This window comes from Anarhichas minor, unplaced genomic scaffold (assembly GCF_050575085.1).
Source record: "Anarhichas minor isolate MPS153535 unplaced genomic scaffold, ASM5057508v1 ptg000026l, whole genome shotgun sequence".
NCBI lineage: Eukaryota > Metazoa > Chordata > Actinopteri > Perciformes > Anarhichadidae > Anarhichas > Anarhichas minor.
In genome coordinates this window covers 15,881,954-15,898,831 of record NW_027466472.1, presented here as the reverse complement: position 1 = coordinate 15,898,831, position 16,878 = coordinate 15,881,954, and the positions used below count along the sequence as shown (strand labels likewise).

At 42.9% G+C, this 16,878-nt stretch overlaps 1 protein-coding gene across 1 annotated transcript in view; it reads right to left on the bottom strand.

Annotated features, from left to right (window-relative positions):
- Positions 1-13,033, bottom strand: part of frya (furry homolog a (Drosophila)) — a 41,708-nt gene extending 28,675 nt beyond the window's left edge. The window contains exons 1-8 of the mRNA XM_076100694.1: positions 12,964-13,033; positions 6,619-6,818; positions 2,877-2,930; positions 1,888-2,027; positions 1,661-1,751; positions 1,387-1,466; positions 1,211-1,291; positions 176-344 (exon numbers count right to left, since the gene is read on the bottom strand). Coding sequence (XP_075956809.1) covers positions 176-344; positions 1,211-1,291; positions 1,387-1,466; positions 1,661-1,751; positions 1,888-2,027; positions 2,877-2,930; positions 6,619-6,818; positions 12,964-13,033 — 885 coding nt within the window. The remainder of the gene's footprint in view (positions 1-175; positions 345-1,210; positions 1,292-1,386; positions 1,467-1,660; positions 1,752-1,887; positions 2,028-2,876; positions 2,931-6,618; positions 6,819-12,963) is intronic.
- Positions 13,034-16,878: the final 3,845 nt, after the last annotated feature.

The window sequence follows — 16,878 nt, the reverse complement described above, 5'->3', positions numbered from 1 at the left end:
ACAGAGTAGTAACTCATTTAACACACAATGAAAACATATTATACTACTATACATGTAGTGTTTACACACACAATTGAAGAAAATAGAGTGTGAAGCTATAGCTTATAACACAAATACAGTTTATACTGTAAGGCAGGTTTATTCAATCATTATAGATTATAGAAGTCTGCTGTACCTGCATGAACTGAAAAGAGGCTTCAAAGTCCTCGACAGGATACATCTTAATTCGGAAGAACTTGACCCCCATGATCAGGCTAATAGTACTCTGGATTACATAAGGACTCTGCTCTTTCTGCCGCAGCTCCTTTAACTCGGTCATAAACTTCTTCTTCACAGCAGGAAACCTGAGAGAAAGAGAAAATGAGATTCTATATAAAGACATGCCTGTATAGCTCAGTCAGACAAATCCCAAATCAGCACTTCCACAAACTTCAGAGTCGTGACGGGGAGAGAATATAGACAATATTCAAGGAGCACGTCTCCCAAAAATATCATCCCCTCGTCTTACCCTCAGTATGCAGACTCTGAGTCTGTGCCCCAAGATGAACTCCTGGCCCGGCACCGGATCCCTTGCCCAACTTGAACCAGAGATGGGATTCTCTAGCTGTTCTAAATTTAGAAGATAATTCATCTCTTAATCTCTTCTCTGGTGCCTGGTAGTGTACTCATACGAAACTGAATACAGCTGTTTCTGTTATTTTTTATTATTGAGAAACCACCAAATATAACTGAGTTACACCTGAATACTTTCGGGTTCACAGTAAAATCCATGACCTCTTTCTTTCTGTCTTGACCTCAGAGAAAAGTAAAGATCTCTATAAAAGCCTCTCAGTGAAGTATCTTCTGCAGGAAATTAAGCAGAGCGCACTTTTGAAAGGAGGAATGAAGTGGGCTCAACAACCATATCTCTATTTAAAGGGTTTGTTCCTTGCTGCAATGATCTGAAAACTTCAAATAAACACACGTCAATTTCCAGTCCTAGTTTGGTGTGAAGGCGACCTGTCCAAAAGTGTGTTGTCCCTACAGTCTGTTCCAGTCTCTTGAACAGGGAGATGTTTTGCAGAAAGGCATTAGGAATGGCAACACACCATTATGACACCAAAGCCCAATAGAGCAGAGAATGAAGATTTATAATAAAGACAGATGAAACAGAAAAAGACTAAACAATAATACTTCATTATATAACCAAACTTCTGTCTCTGCTACTTACTTGGACTGGGCTAATACGCCTATGATTTCTGCATAGAGGTCAGCTACAGTGTGCATGTTGCCAGTGTTAGGACCGTGATACCTGTAGGAGACACAACACGAGACAGAATAAGACAAACCTTAGAGAAACTTAAAGCAACAGGAAAGAAGGAGTGGTGCTCAAAGACAGAAGCTTACCCCTCTTTGTATCTAAAGTGCTTAAAGGCCAAGTTAATGACCTCATTGACCAAACTGTCGAGGACCGGGTGGAGCGGCATCTATAGTTAACAAGCAGGAGACACAATGGCGTGAGAAGGAATGTTCAAAAACAACACATTCACAAACTACCGGTCATGATGAGTATCCTTTTGCAGCAGCAGTAAATCACAACAGCTCTACTTAAGTGAGTTTTATATCATTGAAAATAGGATAAACTAGGCAGCTTTTGTGCACAACAGTTAAGTCAAGTCACCTGTTTCAAAACTTCTATAAGAACAAGAGAGAAGATGAAGTCGATGGCCAAATCCCTCCTTTCAATTAGATAATCTCTCTGCTGCTCATCGCTGTTCGAGAGAAACAAAACAAGAGCACAGGTTTGCTACAATAGTACAGGTTTGCATGTGAGCTTCACCATTACTTCTTTCTATTTTCCACAAGTGACCCATTGTCGCATGCAGTAATCAACGTAGCGATTCTCACTTTTTGGACTTGGTGTTGGCTCTAGGCCGGTACTCGTGCAACTCCTCCTCTAGTCCATTTTGTCTTTTGTACCAGTCAAACAACGTGCGCAGGATGGAGGGGAGACAGTACTCCGCCAAAGAGCTCATGGTGCTTATCAGCTGGAAGAAGAAGACACATACATCGTGCAAATGCATGTTTGTGTTTGTCAGTTCACATACCAAACTAAGAGATAGCAGGAGGCGTTTCCTTTGTTTATTTGTACAGCTATGTAAACAAAGAGAATTTATGTATGTTTCACTATGTTTCTAACATTTGAACAATAGACGGAGTAAACGAGGGAGCTTTTGAGTGAAGTCCAAAGCTGCATTAAGGGACAGAGATGAGATTGAAGGGGGAGCTGGTCCTTATTCGGACTATGCAGAGAGACAAGGTGGCCATGGGGCAGCCTCCCTCAGTCTTGGGTGGAGGGAGAGGGAAGAGGAAGGAACGGGCGGGATGGGCCGGGCACACAGGAAGGGAGGAGAGTCTGGTCGGGCTTGGGAACACAGCGAGCCCTTCATTCAGCACGAGGCCGGAGAAGAATCCTGGCTCTGTGTGGCTGCTGAATGGCCTCACGCAGCAGCACAAACACACCTCTGTGGCTGTGAAAGGGCCTTCTCTCCAGAACCACGGACCTGCTGGACACACCTAGCGCATAGCTAGTGCCAGCTCTCAAGGTAAACACTCCTGCCTTTGACTGGATGTAAAAGACCTTTTGGGATGTGAGCAGAGCTTTCACCCATCAGCCTTTTTCATGGTACAGTGCATCATGCATGACTTGCCAAGGTGCTCATAGGGAGAGGCAAAACAGTTCAATGTTGGTCTCGTATACAACCGCTTGCAGGTTATACTGTAAAACTCGTGGAGATAAAATTACAACCACAAAATCCCATCCTTTAATCTAATTGTGAAATGAATAAAGTAACTGCTTATATCACTTTTTTTTTTTGCTTTTTTACAGCACTTACTTGGTCAAACTGAGGGTCTTCTCCCCTCTGCAGTGACTTTGTTAACGGCTTTTCCTAAAAAACACAGAAAAAAGGAGCCATTTTAACAACTTTTGTAGGTTTTCTTATTTGTACAAAGTCAAACTGTCGAAGTTTGGTCTGAAGCTCGGAACTCCATCCGCCAGGTCCCGAGACTGTGTGGAGTATTTTTGAACGGGGACTCATTACAGCCCAGCTAATGAGAGAGCCATCAATCAGTCTGATGCCAGGCATGAGCAGCCAGGGTCAGATATTAGAGATGGGACAGGCATGACAGCTCCCATTATTACAGTCTTCTATCATCGGAGATAAAGGCCTTCATGGGGGATTTGGGTTATACACAGTCCTCTCCGGCTGTGAGGACAGTCCTGACTTCTGTATATCAGTAGTAGCACATCCTATTTGTTCGTAAATGAAGGCTGAATGTGTTTAGATATCCAGAGCTGTTGACCAGGATGGTGAATATATTGAACATTCTGCCTGACACAGCATTGTAACACTTGACTACATACTAACACATTAACTTAGCTTCCTTAAGCATTTTTAAAGATATTTAACGCAGCTTTAGCAGGGCACACTATCTAACACTAACACACACACACACACACACACACACACACACACACACACACACACACACACACACACACACACACACACACACACACACACACACACACACACACACACACACACACACACACACACACACACACACACACACACACACACACACACACACACACACACACACACACACACACACACACACACACACACACACCAGTAATAGGAGCATGTTTACATTGCCAGCTGATCTATCCTTGCACTAATAAAAGCATCTGCTTCCCTTTACCTTTTTGCTACTCTGCTCTGCTCGATTGGTCCCTCTGCTGCCTCGTTGGCCAGACAGCAAATCACAGCACATCGTTTACTTGATGATTAATCCAAAGCAGCTAACTGTCTGATGTGTCTGACATTGACATTGCGTGGGCTGATGGTAATGTCAGCTAAGGCCCTGATCTGATGAACTTTTTAGTTTTTGGACAGATGCTTGCATCTTAGGACAGAAAAGTCGATGCCTCATGCACAGTCAAGCTTTAAAGGACTTTACTGCCCTTTGTGGCCGTCTGATACAGCAACACTGTTTGTATTCAATTACCTCGCAGATTTACAGCATTTTTGTTTAATGTATTCTTTTTCCGCTAAATTAAATTCCTTCTGTATTTGATGAATTAACACTGACTACAGTTTGTCGAACAGGACAGATTGAGTGAAACAAATTGCCCTGAATGATGAGGATGAGCAGGAGGGACAACTGTGTGCCAACAACTACAAGGCAGGGCTAAAACAAATTACTCAGCCGAGTCTCCACTGAAGAGGAAAAACAAGGACAGACACATCCTCCCTGCAGTTCTCTCGACGGAGTTACACTGAAACGACGGGGTCCTCACTTTCCCTGTGGTAATTAACACTTCCCTGCAGACCGGGACCGGTGACTAACAGCTTCCTATAAATCACACTCCCTAAAAGTGGACGCCACAAGTAAACCCACAGTAAATCAGACCTGTGCAACCTGCATAAAAACATTGTAAATAGTATCCACACCATCTTTTTGTTTACCACATTCAGGTTTCATTTACACAACAATAAAGGGTAAGTATTTGTGGTGAACAATGCTTCAGTGACATACAGCTACAGGTTCTGCTCTCTGAGGCTTTTCTTAGTAAGATGGATCAGTTGGTCATTTGTAGTTGACTTTCAGCAGCTCTTGTATGATACTAATGTGGTTCTGGGAGCAGGTGGTGATCAGTGCGGTAGCTCTTCCCTGTCTGCCTGACTGTCTGTACACAGAATTATTTATGACAGCTGTTGTTGGCCCCGCTGATCGGCTTCAACCTCCGCTGGACAAAAAGTCTCTCAGAGATTTTATTGGAAGCTCTTACCTTCATCTAACTTTCAGGAAATGTTCATTAGTCTGCATCTTTAGTGGTAATATAAAGACGAGGGCTGAACACACTAGATAGAACAGACCAAAGCAAATACATTGAACGACTTGATGATTAACATTCAAGCCGGAAGTACTTTCCTATTTAAAATATCAGGCATTTGACAGTTAGCTGAAAGCCTCAGAATGGTGTGATTATGATTGTGAAAAACATTCTTTGATTCTAGCGCCTTACATGAGAAGATTTGCTGCTTTTCTTTTGTCATATATCCTTCTAAGCTGAATATTTTAAGGGTCTCGTATCCTAAACGATTGATTGATTCATCTAAACAATAATCTGCAGATTACCTGCAAATGAAAATAATTGCTACTTTACCCTCCTGTAAAGTAACAGTGCAGTTGTTGTGAGGTAGATATGAATCCATTCACACAGAATGTCTCTGTAAACCCTGCAGCAATGTAGAGACTATGTACGATCACTTACAAAACAACCTGGAACTGCTATGTTGATAAACGCTGAAGCCTGTAAACACTGTAAGCACGCACGATGAAGCTGGCGAAATATTCCCCATTTTGTCCCAAGGCTGCTTCCTTCCTTTGTGCTGATGGAGCCGCCGCTTCACTCAAAACCAGCAGGCTTTTAGCTGACGGCAATTCCATATGACAACGTAGTTAACATCTCCGCTTGTATGTGTGTGAGACTCAGTTGAACGCCCAAGGCCTCGACGGTATTATATCACTTTGAATTTGAAACTGTTACTGGCTTCATTAGCAGTGAGTCAGGCAGTTGGTTGTTACAAAAATATATAATCAGTATACTTTGAATTTATCATAAATCAGATCAAAGATGAACACAATGCGGTGTGTATGTTTGTAGAAAAAAACCTGAGTAGCAGAACTTAGTTTTGTCTTCCTTACTCTCCAATTAATTATCTCACGACCCCCCCCCCCCCCCCCCCCCCCCCAAATAATGATCTTGTGACTCTTAAGCTGTAGTTTGGTTACCACTGGACTAAACTACCAAACTCTACATTATTAGTTAGTTAAAACTAAATCATCTCAAGCTACGGCAGTAAAATGCTTCATTAGCATTAATGTATTGGTAATTACAATCAAATATTGTTATGTATAATAATATATCAGTCACAGAGGACATTTTTATGCAGAATGAGTACATTTTTCTAATAATATGTACTGTACTGTAACTTAAGTAGATTTTAATTATTTGAACTGGTAATGAAGCACTTTTTCAATCGTTGTATCGGTACTTTTACTTCGGTAAAGAATCTAAATACTTCTTTCACCACAGTTTGTAATTCATTCATGTCAAGCCAGCTCCTGTTAACTACCGATCTATGAGGCTTCCTGTCTGATCCTGTCATAGCGGTTCACAACCTGGGGGTCGGGACACCCACAAGGGGTCATGAGATGGTTAACAGGGCAGCAAATAAGACAAAAAAAACAAATGAACCTTAAAAGCAATGTGCTTATGTTGGGGACTTTGCTCCAATCTTTGCTTTTTACTTCCTGAATAATTGAATACAGTTTTACCTCTAAAATTATTCAAATGGAACAATCTTAAACGTCTTTACTCAAGCTGTGTTTGAATTGCACACTACTTATATTCATGCAACCTCTGACGAGCAGTGATAACATCTGATCTTTCTTATTTTGTGTCAACTTCTGAAGCACGTGACAATCTCCACAGATCTTTAAAAATATCAACAACAGCCAACCACCACAGGACACAAAGAGCAGTAACGTCTGACCACTCACCAGCGGCTCGGCCATGATGAAGCGGGTCTTGCGCTCTGACATGGTGGTGAAGTTGGCGAACAGGCTCTTGAGGACGTACTCGCCCGGCTTGCTCTCCGGGTCAATGCTGATGGGCAACATGGCCGGTGGGCCCTTCTCTCCCTGAGGACAGCAGACTGGAGGGATGGGGGGTTTGCTGAATCCGTTCCCCACAGGCGAGGCTGCGGAGAGAGAGAAAGCATGAGATGGTAAACAACGTTGTCAGGTCGAACATTTCCTATTCAAGCCCAAATGAGTGGGACAGGACCAGCCACCGATCTGTTTACGAAGAGAGATCACCGAATAGAGTATTACTGTGAAGCTTCCAAACATGGACATGAAGTTCCCAACATGTTGAACATTCCTGAGGGAGACGGTCCAAAGGGCACTGGCTTGCCCCGAGTCTGCTCTTTCTTTCCTACTGCTACAGTGAACACAGCGCATATGGATATTAAAACACCATGGACAGCAGCTGGTGTTTTCATTTCGTACCAAAGATGTCATTGCCCTTTGAGGGAAGTAAAACATCTTGTGCATGTGACCATCCTTCAATGATGTGGGCCCACGTTTAATTACGGATTGGCCTGGCTTAGGCCGTAAAAACCACGCAAACTAACACACAAGTTAAAATGTACCTCAGCGTTACACTCCGCTGCTTCCAGACACAAAAGTGCTAAATATAGTGAAGAACCGCTTACAAACATCTCATTAGACCTGTGAGATTTTTATTTAGCCTGAAACTCTGCAAGCACTAACTGCAGGTCCACCTCACACACTGCCATACATCTAACGTGTTAAATATTCAGAGACTTACTAATAAATAAATGGAACTGGACAGAAATCTCATCAGCAGCGGCAAAGATCAGCCTGCACTGTGTCAGGAGAACAATACATCTGTCAAAGTATCATATCAAACACCACTTTGTGGCCAGCATGAGTTTTGTTTTCTTTGCTCGTTGAGTTACGGACTTTAACTGTTTCAAACCTTTGTTAAAACCGGTTTGGTTCGAGCTTACTAAGACAAAACACAGTCCATGGAAACAGCTCGGCCTTGCTGCAAAGTTATGCAAAGTGCAAATGTCATATTGAGAGATTGAATGTGAGATAAGATTATTAGAATCGGCACTTTAGCATACTGTAAGCCTGCACATCATGTTTAAGCACATCACATGCAGACCCGTCGAACCTTGACATTGAAGTAATTTATGTATTCATGTTGAGACGAGACAAAAACCTACAGTGTGTATTAAAAAGAGGAATCACACAGCTGGTAATTTAATCTAATTACTTCTATAGTCTGCCAAAAGAGGAATCGCACAAACAGGGGCATCAATTTTCTTGCAGATCAAAGGATAGGAGGATAAAAGAGGCTCTAATGAATTACCTAAACTGCTTTACTCAGAACTTTTACCTCTTTACAGGTAGTTGAAAGAAACTGACAAATGCCCTCAAAGGAACGGGGAACTGAGATGCACATCGGCACAAAAAAAAGACAGGAGATGAGCGAAGTTCCAATGAGCATATTTCAGAGGCTGTGCAGTTAGAATTATGTAGCTCTGACAAAGCTGCACAAAAGAAGCTGGAGAAACGCTGTGGTACCAGTAAACAGGTCTTCTTCCCCAGGTCCTTTCAGGACACAAAGCGTTTGGATATCTTTCAAGGAATGCCACGTGTGACGATCTCTCAGAACACGCTCTCCCCTCACATCTGGCAACTCAGCACCTACCCAGGCCCTTGATGAAGCTGATGACGCTGGCCTTACTCCAGCACACAGCCGTCCTGTCCATAGTGGGGAAGGAGGATATGGTATCCAGGGTTGTCCTGAATCAAGGCAAACGCTTGCTAGTGAAATCCACCGACGTCCATATCTTGTGTGTCAGATGGCACTGTCCTGCTGGGCATAGTTTCCATGGCGCGCAGAGCCGAACGGCGGGTGTGTTTTAAAAAGTGGGAGTAGCATTTGGTACGGGAGACCACGCAACCTCTAGATCTCTCTCGTTCCCTCTCTCTCTCTCTCTCTCTCTCTCTGAGCTGCTTCTGCTATGGCTTCCTCGAGCCTTGTGACCACCCCGGTGCCTTCCAAGAGTGAAGGTCAGGCAGGAATTTTTAGCCGAGGCACAGCGCGGCGACGAGGTCTAATGTGCTACGGTGGCATAGTTGTGTGACTATATTTATCCCGGGGTACACACTATACTGACAGACCACCAGAGTGTAAACACCAGTGTTGATCAGCCACTGCTTCGGCACACAGGTGCGTTCTTAAATAACTTGTACACCTTTTCAAGCACTACACTCGTTAAGGCAAATCAGATCAATCTCAGACTTTTAGGAAACTTCCCAGCAACAGAGAATCTAGATGCAAACACGTCTGATTCAATGAACATTTTAAAGGGCACAACTTGTAAGATAAAATCAAATTGACATATCATTTTGTCAAAACGATCCCGTAATTACTTAAACTGTAAATAGGAGGTGAAGAGAGCAACCAGTGTGCATATCAAGCCCTTTCTGTTGCCCTGTCTCCACGACTCGACGCGACATGTGACTCTGCAAACAAGGAGCGCGGGCACAGTGTGCATTACATCATCGCCATGCTGGAAACACCCTGAGCATGGTGGTGCTCCCCAGAGGACAATGTAAACAGGCTAACAAGTGTCCCTCTTGCACACACACACACACACACACGTACACACATGTGCAAAGAATGCAGTTCCCTACTGTCCAACCAAGTAAACAACCGCTTTAGCGCTCGTTTTTGTGAACAGAGTGGGTGGATATTTAGATACCACTGACCTCCTTCACTGAACCAGAAATACCAATGTCAACAAAGACCATTGGGAGCACTTTGTCCAGCTGCTGTGAGAAGCATTGACTCTGCATTTCTGTGAGGGATTAGTAAGCAATCTATAGGCTTTTGAATTGCATTTAATTCTCTCCTCCACCGCTGTACAGTATTGTCCTTCTAGGCTGGGGTATAAAGGGACACTGTTCTTAGGTGCTCCACCAAAGGTGGGCGTTAATAAAAAAGTTTGCGTCATGTAACGTAATGAGCGGGAAAAATGTTGTCATCTGGTTTAGATTGTAAAGTTTAAGGTCAAAGGAAATAACCCTGTTAACCACCAGATGTGCCACACCAAATATATTTCCATATTAAAAATTAAACAGAAGAACTCAATGGAGCTTTCATTTAATCTATGACTTAAAATCCTGGAATGCTGTTTGGAGTTGAAGCTGAAATATTTTTTGCTGAAATATTTATCAAAAGAGGAGGCAGGCAACAGCTGGAGCCAACAGAGCAGGAGTATTAATTTAAAGTTCACCGAGGTCCAGTTAGAGAGAATCTCCTCACGCAAAGGTCGGTACATCACAATAATGTCTAACTTGTGCAATGATTTAGTCCTGTATGTATATTGAAGTAGCCAACAGTTGTATTAACGTCCGTATGTAGTCAACAACTGAAGTCAAATTAAATAAAAAAAGTTTTATTGAATAATATCTCAACAATATTTATCGTCAGTTTTCAAATTTAAGTGGATGAATTCTAAATAATAAATACTCTAATAATAAATAAATGTTCTTCCCTCATTTCAATTACTATAAAGGATGGATGTATACAAATAAAAAAGCTTTTGAAAAATGTTTATCTTAAAATAAAGTACTTCATTGTAGAAAAATGAACTGAACTGAATTGTCCTGCAGCTTTAAATTCAGTTCATTCAGGTGTGAAGAGATGTCAATAAAAAAAACACAATATTATATTCTCATCTTCTAAAAAGAGAACTTCTATTCCCCTCACTTTAACATCATTGTTGGTCAGTGAATTCATGTATTAGGATTGTGATCATATTGGGCTCTTAGGTTTATTTTCTGTGCCTTCGTTTTGGATGCGAGAGAAAAGATGTGAGCTTCGTCTCGTAGTGGTGCTTCACATTACCGCTTTTAATAATCGCCACGGTCTCTGAACATATGAGACACATACTGGTTTTGAGCTGTCTGTGGGAAGAATGAAGACACCAGAGTCTGTCCATTCTTGGTTAACGATCTCTCTGACTCACGTTCCATTCCGACTGTTCGGCCTCTCGTCCAGTCTCTCCCGTCTGTTTATATCTCACTCAAGCCACGATGCTTATCAGAATACACATATTTGATTGGCTTGAGTAGCATCACGTGATATGATTTACAACGCATGTAATTGGTTGCTAAAGGCTAGAAAAGCTGCGCCGGAGAATAGAAGCGCTCCATCAAAATTCAATAATTCTCAATTATCTATTGGTTGTAGGTCCAGGTCCGGTTACAACGGGGTCTGGGTCCGCCTATTAGTGACCCCTGCAATAGAGCAACAACATCCTAATACAAATACATTATCACAAGTTCACAGTTTGAGTGTCCCAGAAACAAACAAAAAAAATGGGGAGAGTGATTACAGACCTCAGTCTGAAACTATTGACCATCAGCCCTGTTTTAGCCGGCTGACATCATGCTGGAAACGGCTGCCTGCTGTGAGGGAGCGTTTCATCTATAAAAGTCCTCGACCGTAAAAACGCCTGCGTCTGTCTCTTCCAGCTAAACGGAAGGGATTCGTCTATGAATAACTTCTGCAATTTCATTCACCGTTGAAACTCTATTTTTAGCTCCTCAAAAATAGAGCACAAGTATTGCACAGCAAAACACATAGCGTCGAGCTACAACACGGAGGAAGGATTATTTCAAAAAACGTGGTCAAAATGTGAGGAAACTGCCAAACTAAACGGAAATTGAGCCACAATAGCGTTTCACAACAGAAACAACTGAACTGGACACGTGTGACTACTCATAAGAGGAGCACCGCTGTGCTCGGCTCACTGCAGCTCATCTCCTGCTCTGATTGGCTGATGGTGGACCAGCCTTCAGGCAATTAGAACACCAGACCTGACGCTGCTGCTGCACAATGCCAGTTCTGTGCTGCTGGTTGTCACCGCTTTATTAGAGCTGGACACACGGACTTATAAGAGGCCACTGGCTAAAGGACCTCGACTTTGTTTACCCTGTGGTCACAGTGGAAACAGTATCTGATAAACAGGGAAACACACTGTTGCTTCTAGTCTTATTCAAACCTGATCAATTCGTATACATTCAGCAATTAAAAGATAAATATATATATATTCTTATTTTCCAGATCAGTACATCTAAAATCCTAGTGATTATTTATACACCGTCTCTCTTGTCATCTTGTGATTCGTTACGAAGCAGCGCATGTAAACGGCAGCAGAGCGATGAGATTGGGAGATCACATATTTACAATTTACGTTTAATGCTAAATGCGTAGCGGTGGGCTGCCACGGTTGGTATTGCACAATGAGTGCCTGTACCTTTATCAGCAAAGTGACCCACTCCGAGGATTATGCAACATCATCATGATGGCTCAATGTTGAGTGTTTGGACGAGGACGGCATGTTCTGTGGTATCTCTCTTCATTCAGATTCAACAGCACAAGCTACCACGCTGCATGAGAGGCACGGCTGACTTTCTGACATAACTCACTTTGGATCTTAAGCATCGTTACATGTCAGATATGTTACTAAATTGTTATTGGGGGATCTATACTGCAACTGTTTCATTGGCTGAGGTGACATTTCCTGGTTTAGCTACAGCCACTTTTCTGTTTTATTTTCCCCCAGAGAGAGAGTCCATCTTCATAATCCACCTCTCATATGTTACATAAAACAGAATTATGCCATGAATCGGTTGCAGAGAGGCATCCTCTTCCATCCTCGTGGGCCATGATGGGAGACAGTGGAGCGGTGAGCTCTGGACAGAATATGCAACCAAGCTGAACCTCCACTAATCCTATTACTGTGTCCTCGCACTTAATAAGAGCTATTTAGACTCTGTTAGAGACTCAGTCTGAAGAAAAACAAGGCTAGGAATTGAAGAACAGCAGAATATATGATATGCATACATCAGCAGAACTTACTGCATAGTACGCAGGGTAATCGGAGTAATAGTAACTGTACCACGGCACTGTGTGCCTGTGTATAATGAGCAACTTCTTCGCAGCCAACAACTCTTGCTAGATACTTATCTCCCCGGCTGTTGCTATGAGACAATTGAAAACCTTTTGGAGTGCGGCGTTCTGCCGGTAAAAGTACGACGCTTCCAAGTTTGCAGCGACTGGCGTGCTTGAACAGTCAAATCACACTCTGCTCATCCTGCAACAAGCAACAGCCCATCCTGGTCGGATCCACAACAGGAACAAGAGGCTATAAAAAGTCAGGTTCCGCAGTGGAGTCAGTCGGCTCTGTCAGCTGAGGACAAAAAAACCACAACAACAGACAAACTGCTACTCACTGCCGCTCCACGATTTCAGCAGGGATTTGATGCTGATTTCAAAGAAGCCTGAGTCCTGCTGGCTAGCCATGGCTGCAGCTTGCCGTTGAGTGTCCCCCACTTTACTTGTGGTTTCCCTCCAGTAGCAGCAGCAGCAGCAGCAGCTGAGCTGGGACCAGCATGTAGCGCCTGCTGTCACCTCTCTGTGACGCACACAATGCTGTGCTGCCGAGACCCTGAGAAAACACAGTGGCACTGCTCTACTCCTCCTCTTGTGTCCTGTCCTTGGCTGTCAGCCCTCTCTCTCTCTCTCGCTCTCTCTCTCTCTCTCGCCCCTTCCTCTTCCTCTCTCTCTAAAGCCGTGGCAGGCAGTGGGCGGCAATGCAAGCTCCCTTTAAATAACTGCGCGGAGGCTGAGAGTGCAGGAAGCAATCCTCTTAGCGGAGTGCAGTTAATAATAACCACTGTTTGTCTGCGTGCAGGGCCCGATAGCGATGACATCGCTGGGCCTGTGCGTCTTTCAGCGTGACTGGGAGCATCTGACAGGCCACCGCCACTGACAGGAGATCGAGAACGCGGGAAGTATGACACAGAGCAGGCAACATCTGTGAAGAGCGGCGGAAAGAAGAAGGCACTAAAGTGATCAGCGGGCAGACGGGATTAACTGCACACAAGGGATCTGCAAGGGAGCAGGGGCTGACTGTTGGCTTTTAACCCTTATCTGCCTTAACAGCACCAAGTATTAACATATTATTGTATCATATATATTACTATTCATTATCAGTTTATCTAAAAGAAAAAAAAAGTCCAAAAGTATTCATTTAAAAATGCTAAAATATGAAGTAAAAAGACAAATTAATAATTTATTTCTGTCGATCAACTATTTTTAACCAACCAGTTTACAAATGTGATTAATAATTACTTGTGTAATAGTTGCATCTGTATCATTATCATTCATTATGTCTTAAATCATGCAGCACCTTTTCCCTCATTACTGTTATTTGCATCGATTAGGAGATATGTACTGCAGGCATGTTGAATATGTGATATAAAACACTTTTACATTTTCAACAACTCCAGATCTGTATTTTCAGCCTTTGAGCTTTTCAACCATTTAAAAATATACACATTATTGTTGCTTTTGGCATGCAACAATTAAATCCAGTCCTCACAACCTTTTTCTACGTATAAAGCAGATGCATGTCATCAACCATATGGACCAAACGGCACATCCTTCAATCCCCCCCTCACTCTACTGTCCCCTCAGCGCTCTTAGCATAATCCTACCAGGACTCTGTCCGTCCATCAAGCGACAGCCACTTGACCTTCCTTACATAACACGCTCTGTGACGGAGAAGCCATCGCTGGTTGCCGCAGTGTTTGGTAAACACACATTTCAGGGCCTCAGGTGTCCTGACTCTACCCAAGAAGTCAGTGCTGCCTGGCTGCTCCTACAGGATGTCCCTCCCTCCCACAGCGGTGACTGTGTTTTCATTTTGCCACCACATAATAAACCGCCTTGTGCAAAAGTGCTGTTGTGACTTGTGCCATCATTCATGAGGGTTGTGTTTGCAACTCTCTTGCGCTTCCTGACAAGCTCATTCATTTTGTCACGCCGTAAACGATTAACATTACAAAGGGACACGGAGTCAGAGAGCTTTGAATGTGTGAAGAACCTGACTGGTGACAAAGTGTACACTTTGCGGAGCAGTTCTGCTGGTTGTGCTAATGAAGTGTGTGTGAAATCGGCATTAAAGGGAAAATACTGCAACTTGTCATCACTTTTAAGTTGAACAGGGTATTGAATAATACATGAAAGAATAGACACCTTAGGTGGGACCGGATGTGGACACTGAAAAAGTACTATGTGTCTAAGCTTTGTGGCTGCTACAGATACTGTAACTCACATCTTACCTGAACTGGTGCTGACACAAACACAATTCACATGCGGATGATATTTTTGGTGAAAATTGCACACTCATATTCATACTATTGACTATTGTCCCGGCTATTTTTTGGCTTAGTTCGTCTGCGGTGTCGATTAATGTGCTTATGCCTTGATATAATGAAGAGAGTAAAAAGCTCCACATGTATCCTGGTGAACATTACAGCTTCTTCTAAAATAAGCAAATCTTCAGATGTTACCAGTATTTTTGCCCTATCAGCAAACATCTCCCCACCCTAATACAATGAGCCAACATCAGCATTTCTAACTAGTTTATACGGGATCATTCTGACAGTTATAGGACAAACTCTACAATCATCATCTCTCTCTGTAAACTACAAGTAATCTGATAACGAGAATTCTGCAAAGCAGCTCTGTTATAGATATGATCAGGGCGTATTCAGAAAGACCTCTTTCACTTATTACATGTACTGTATGTTTGTACCAAAATCAACACAAACACCGATAAGAAATATAGTCTAATCACACTAAATTTGACTTATTATGGGCAGTTGCTTGTCCTTTTATGGTCACAGCATAATACTACTTGACTTCTCCATCAGTAATAATCTGGTCAGCCTGACTTGTCCATTAAGAGGGCCTCTGTAGGGCAGACGGTTATGTAATTCCCTCGTAGAATAATTGTCGACGTTTTACAACAGGCTGCTAAACAGGAAAAAGTTAAAGTAGAGGCGTACCGATGGAGATATCTCCTAAGCTTCCTGTTGTTTGAGAAGCAGTAGTAACTTTAGTAGACTTGTCTCTCAGAGAGATTCAAGGTGACTGAACTAGACAGCCATGACTCAGACTGTACGCTTCCACAGATATCTTAAAAAAAAAAAAAAGCACATGTAATGAATATGCCAGAGAAGACAACGCACTGTTTTTATCGCACCACACCACATCATCCAGGAGTGGATACCATGAAAATATCAGACCTAGTGTCACTCTGAAGACGCTTAAATACCATGTTTATGGCAGAACGCCTTATCGGTAAATCTCTAAACTTGTCGGCACAACTGCTGCCACACATTTAGAAAATCACTGAGTTTGCTGGCACACCGGATAGGATCAGTGTCACTTCGTCAACAAAAACTACTTCAGTAATACTTCCATAATTACCAGGTTTGTTTATAGGCAGCTTCAGCAGCGTCCGCGTTCAGTCTCGAAGCAACATGTTTGGCAGATGAATAAATCAGAAACGCATTGCCGACCACAAAAAAGATCGTAAGCATTTTTTGCTTAATTAGGCTTTAGGTGGGCGATGGCTCTGACACATTAAGCACTTATTAAAAGCATTATCAGGCTCTGATGGAGGTCAGGAATGTGAGGTATGTCTGTCCAGTTCAGCCATCTTTGTGGTTATCAAGCTCTAACACTTGACTCCCTCTCACTCTTACTCTCCGGCCCTGGTGCCCGTTGTTTCTTCATCTTATTCTCTTTTTTTTTGGGTCACATATTCCTCAAAGTCCCTACTTTCTCCAAGTCTTTACTGTTTCATGGATGCTCACTTTTCTAAATACACAAGGAGGACAGACGTTTCGGAAAGTGAGGTCAGACAGAAAGCTAATTTGTGAGCTCAATAATATCACAAATAGTGTCTTGCACCGTCTGACTCCATTATTAACAAGCAATCACATTCCTAGGTGAGCATGAGAAATACAGTGGGGAGGTGAGGTATTTCACAAGGTGCCGATGGTAGTAGCAGCTGAACTGCTGCTATTGCCTTTCGCACCAGATTTTTCAAAAGACACATTGCTCCCAGATGAAAAACTTGAATTCTTGAGGCGATTAACACAGCTTCACAGAGTCAAAGTCGGTACCTACTTTCAAGAATGGTGGGCCTCTTCTTATGGCGCATCTTTTTAAACTTCCCTCTGAAGTCCCTGGGTGGGAATGGATCCAGAGGTGAGCTGGCAATGCGCCCCAGGACAACCTCATCCAGTCCCTCAGAGCAATCCGTCTCACTCTCAGCCATGTCTCTCACAGCA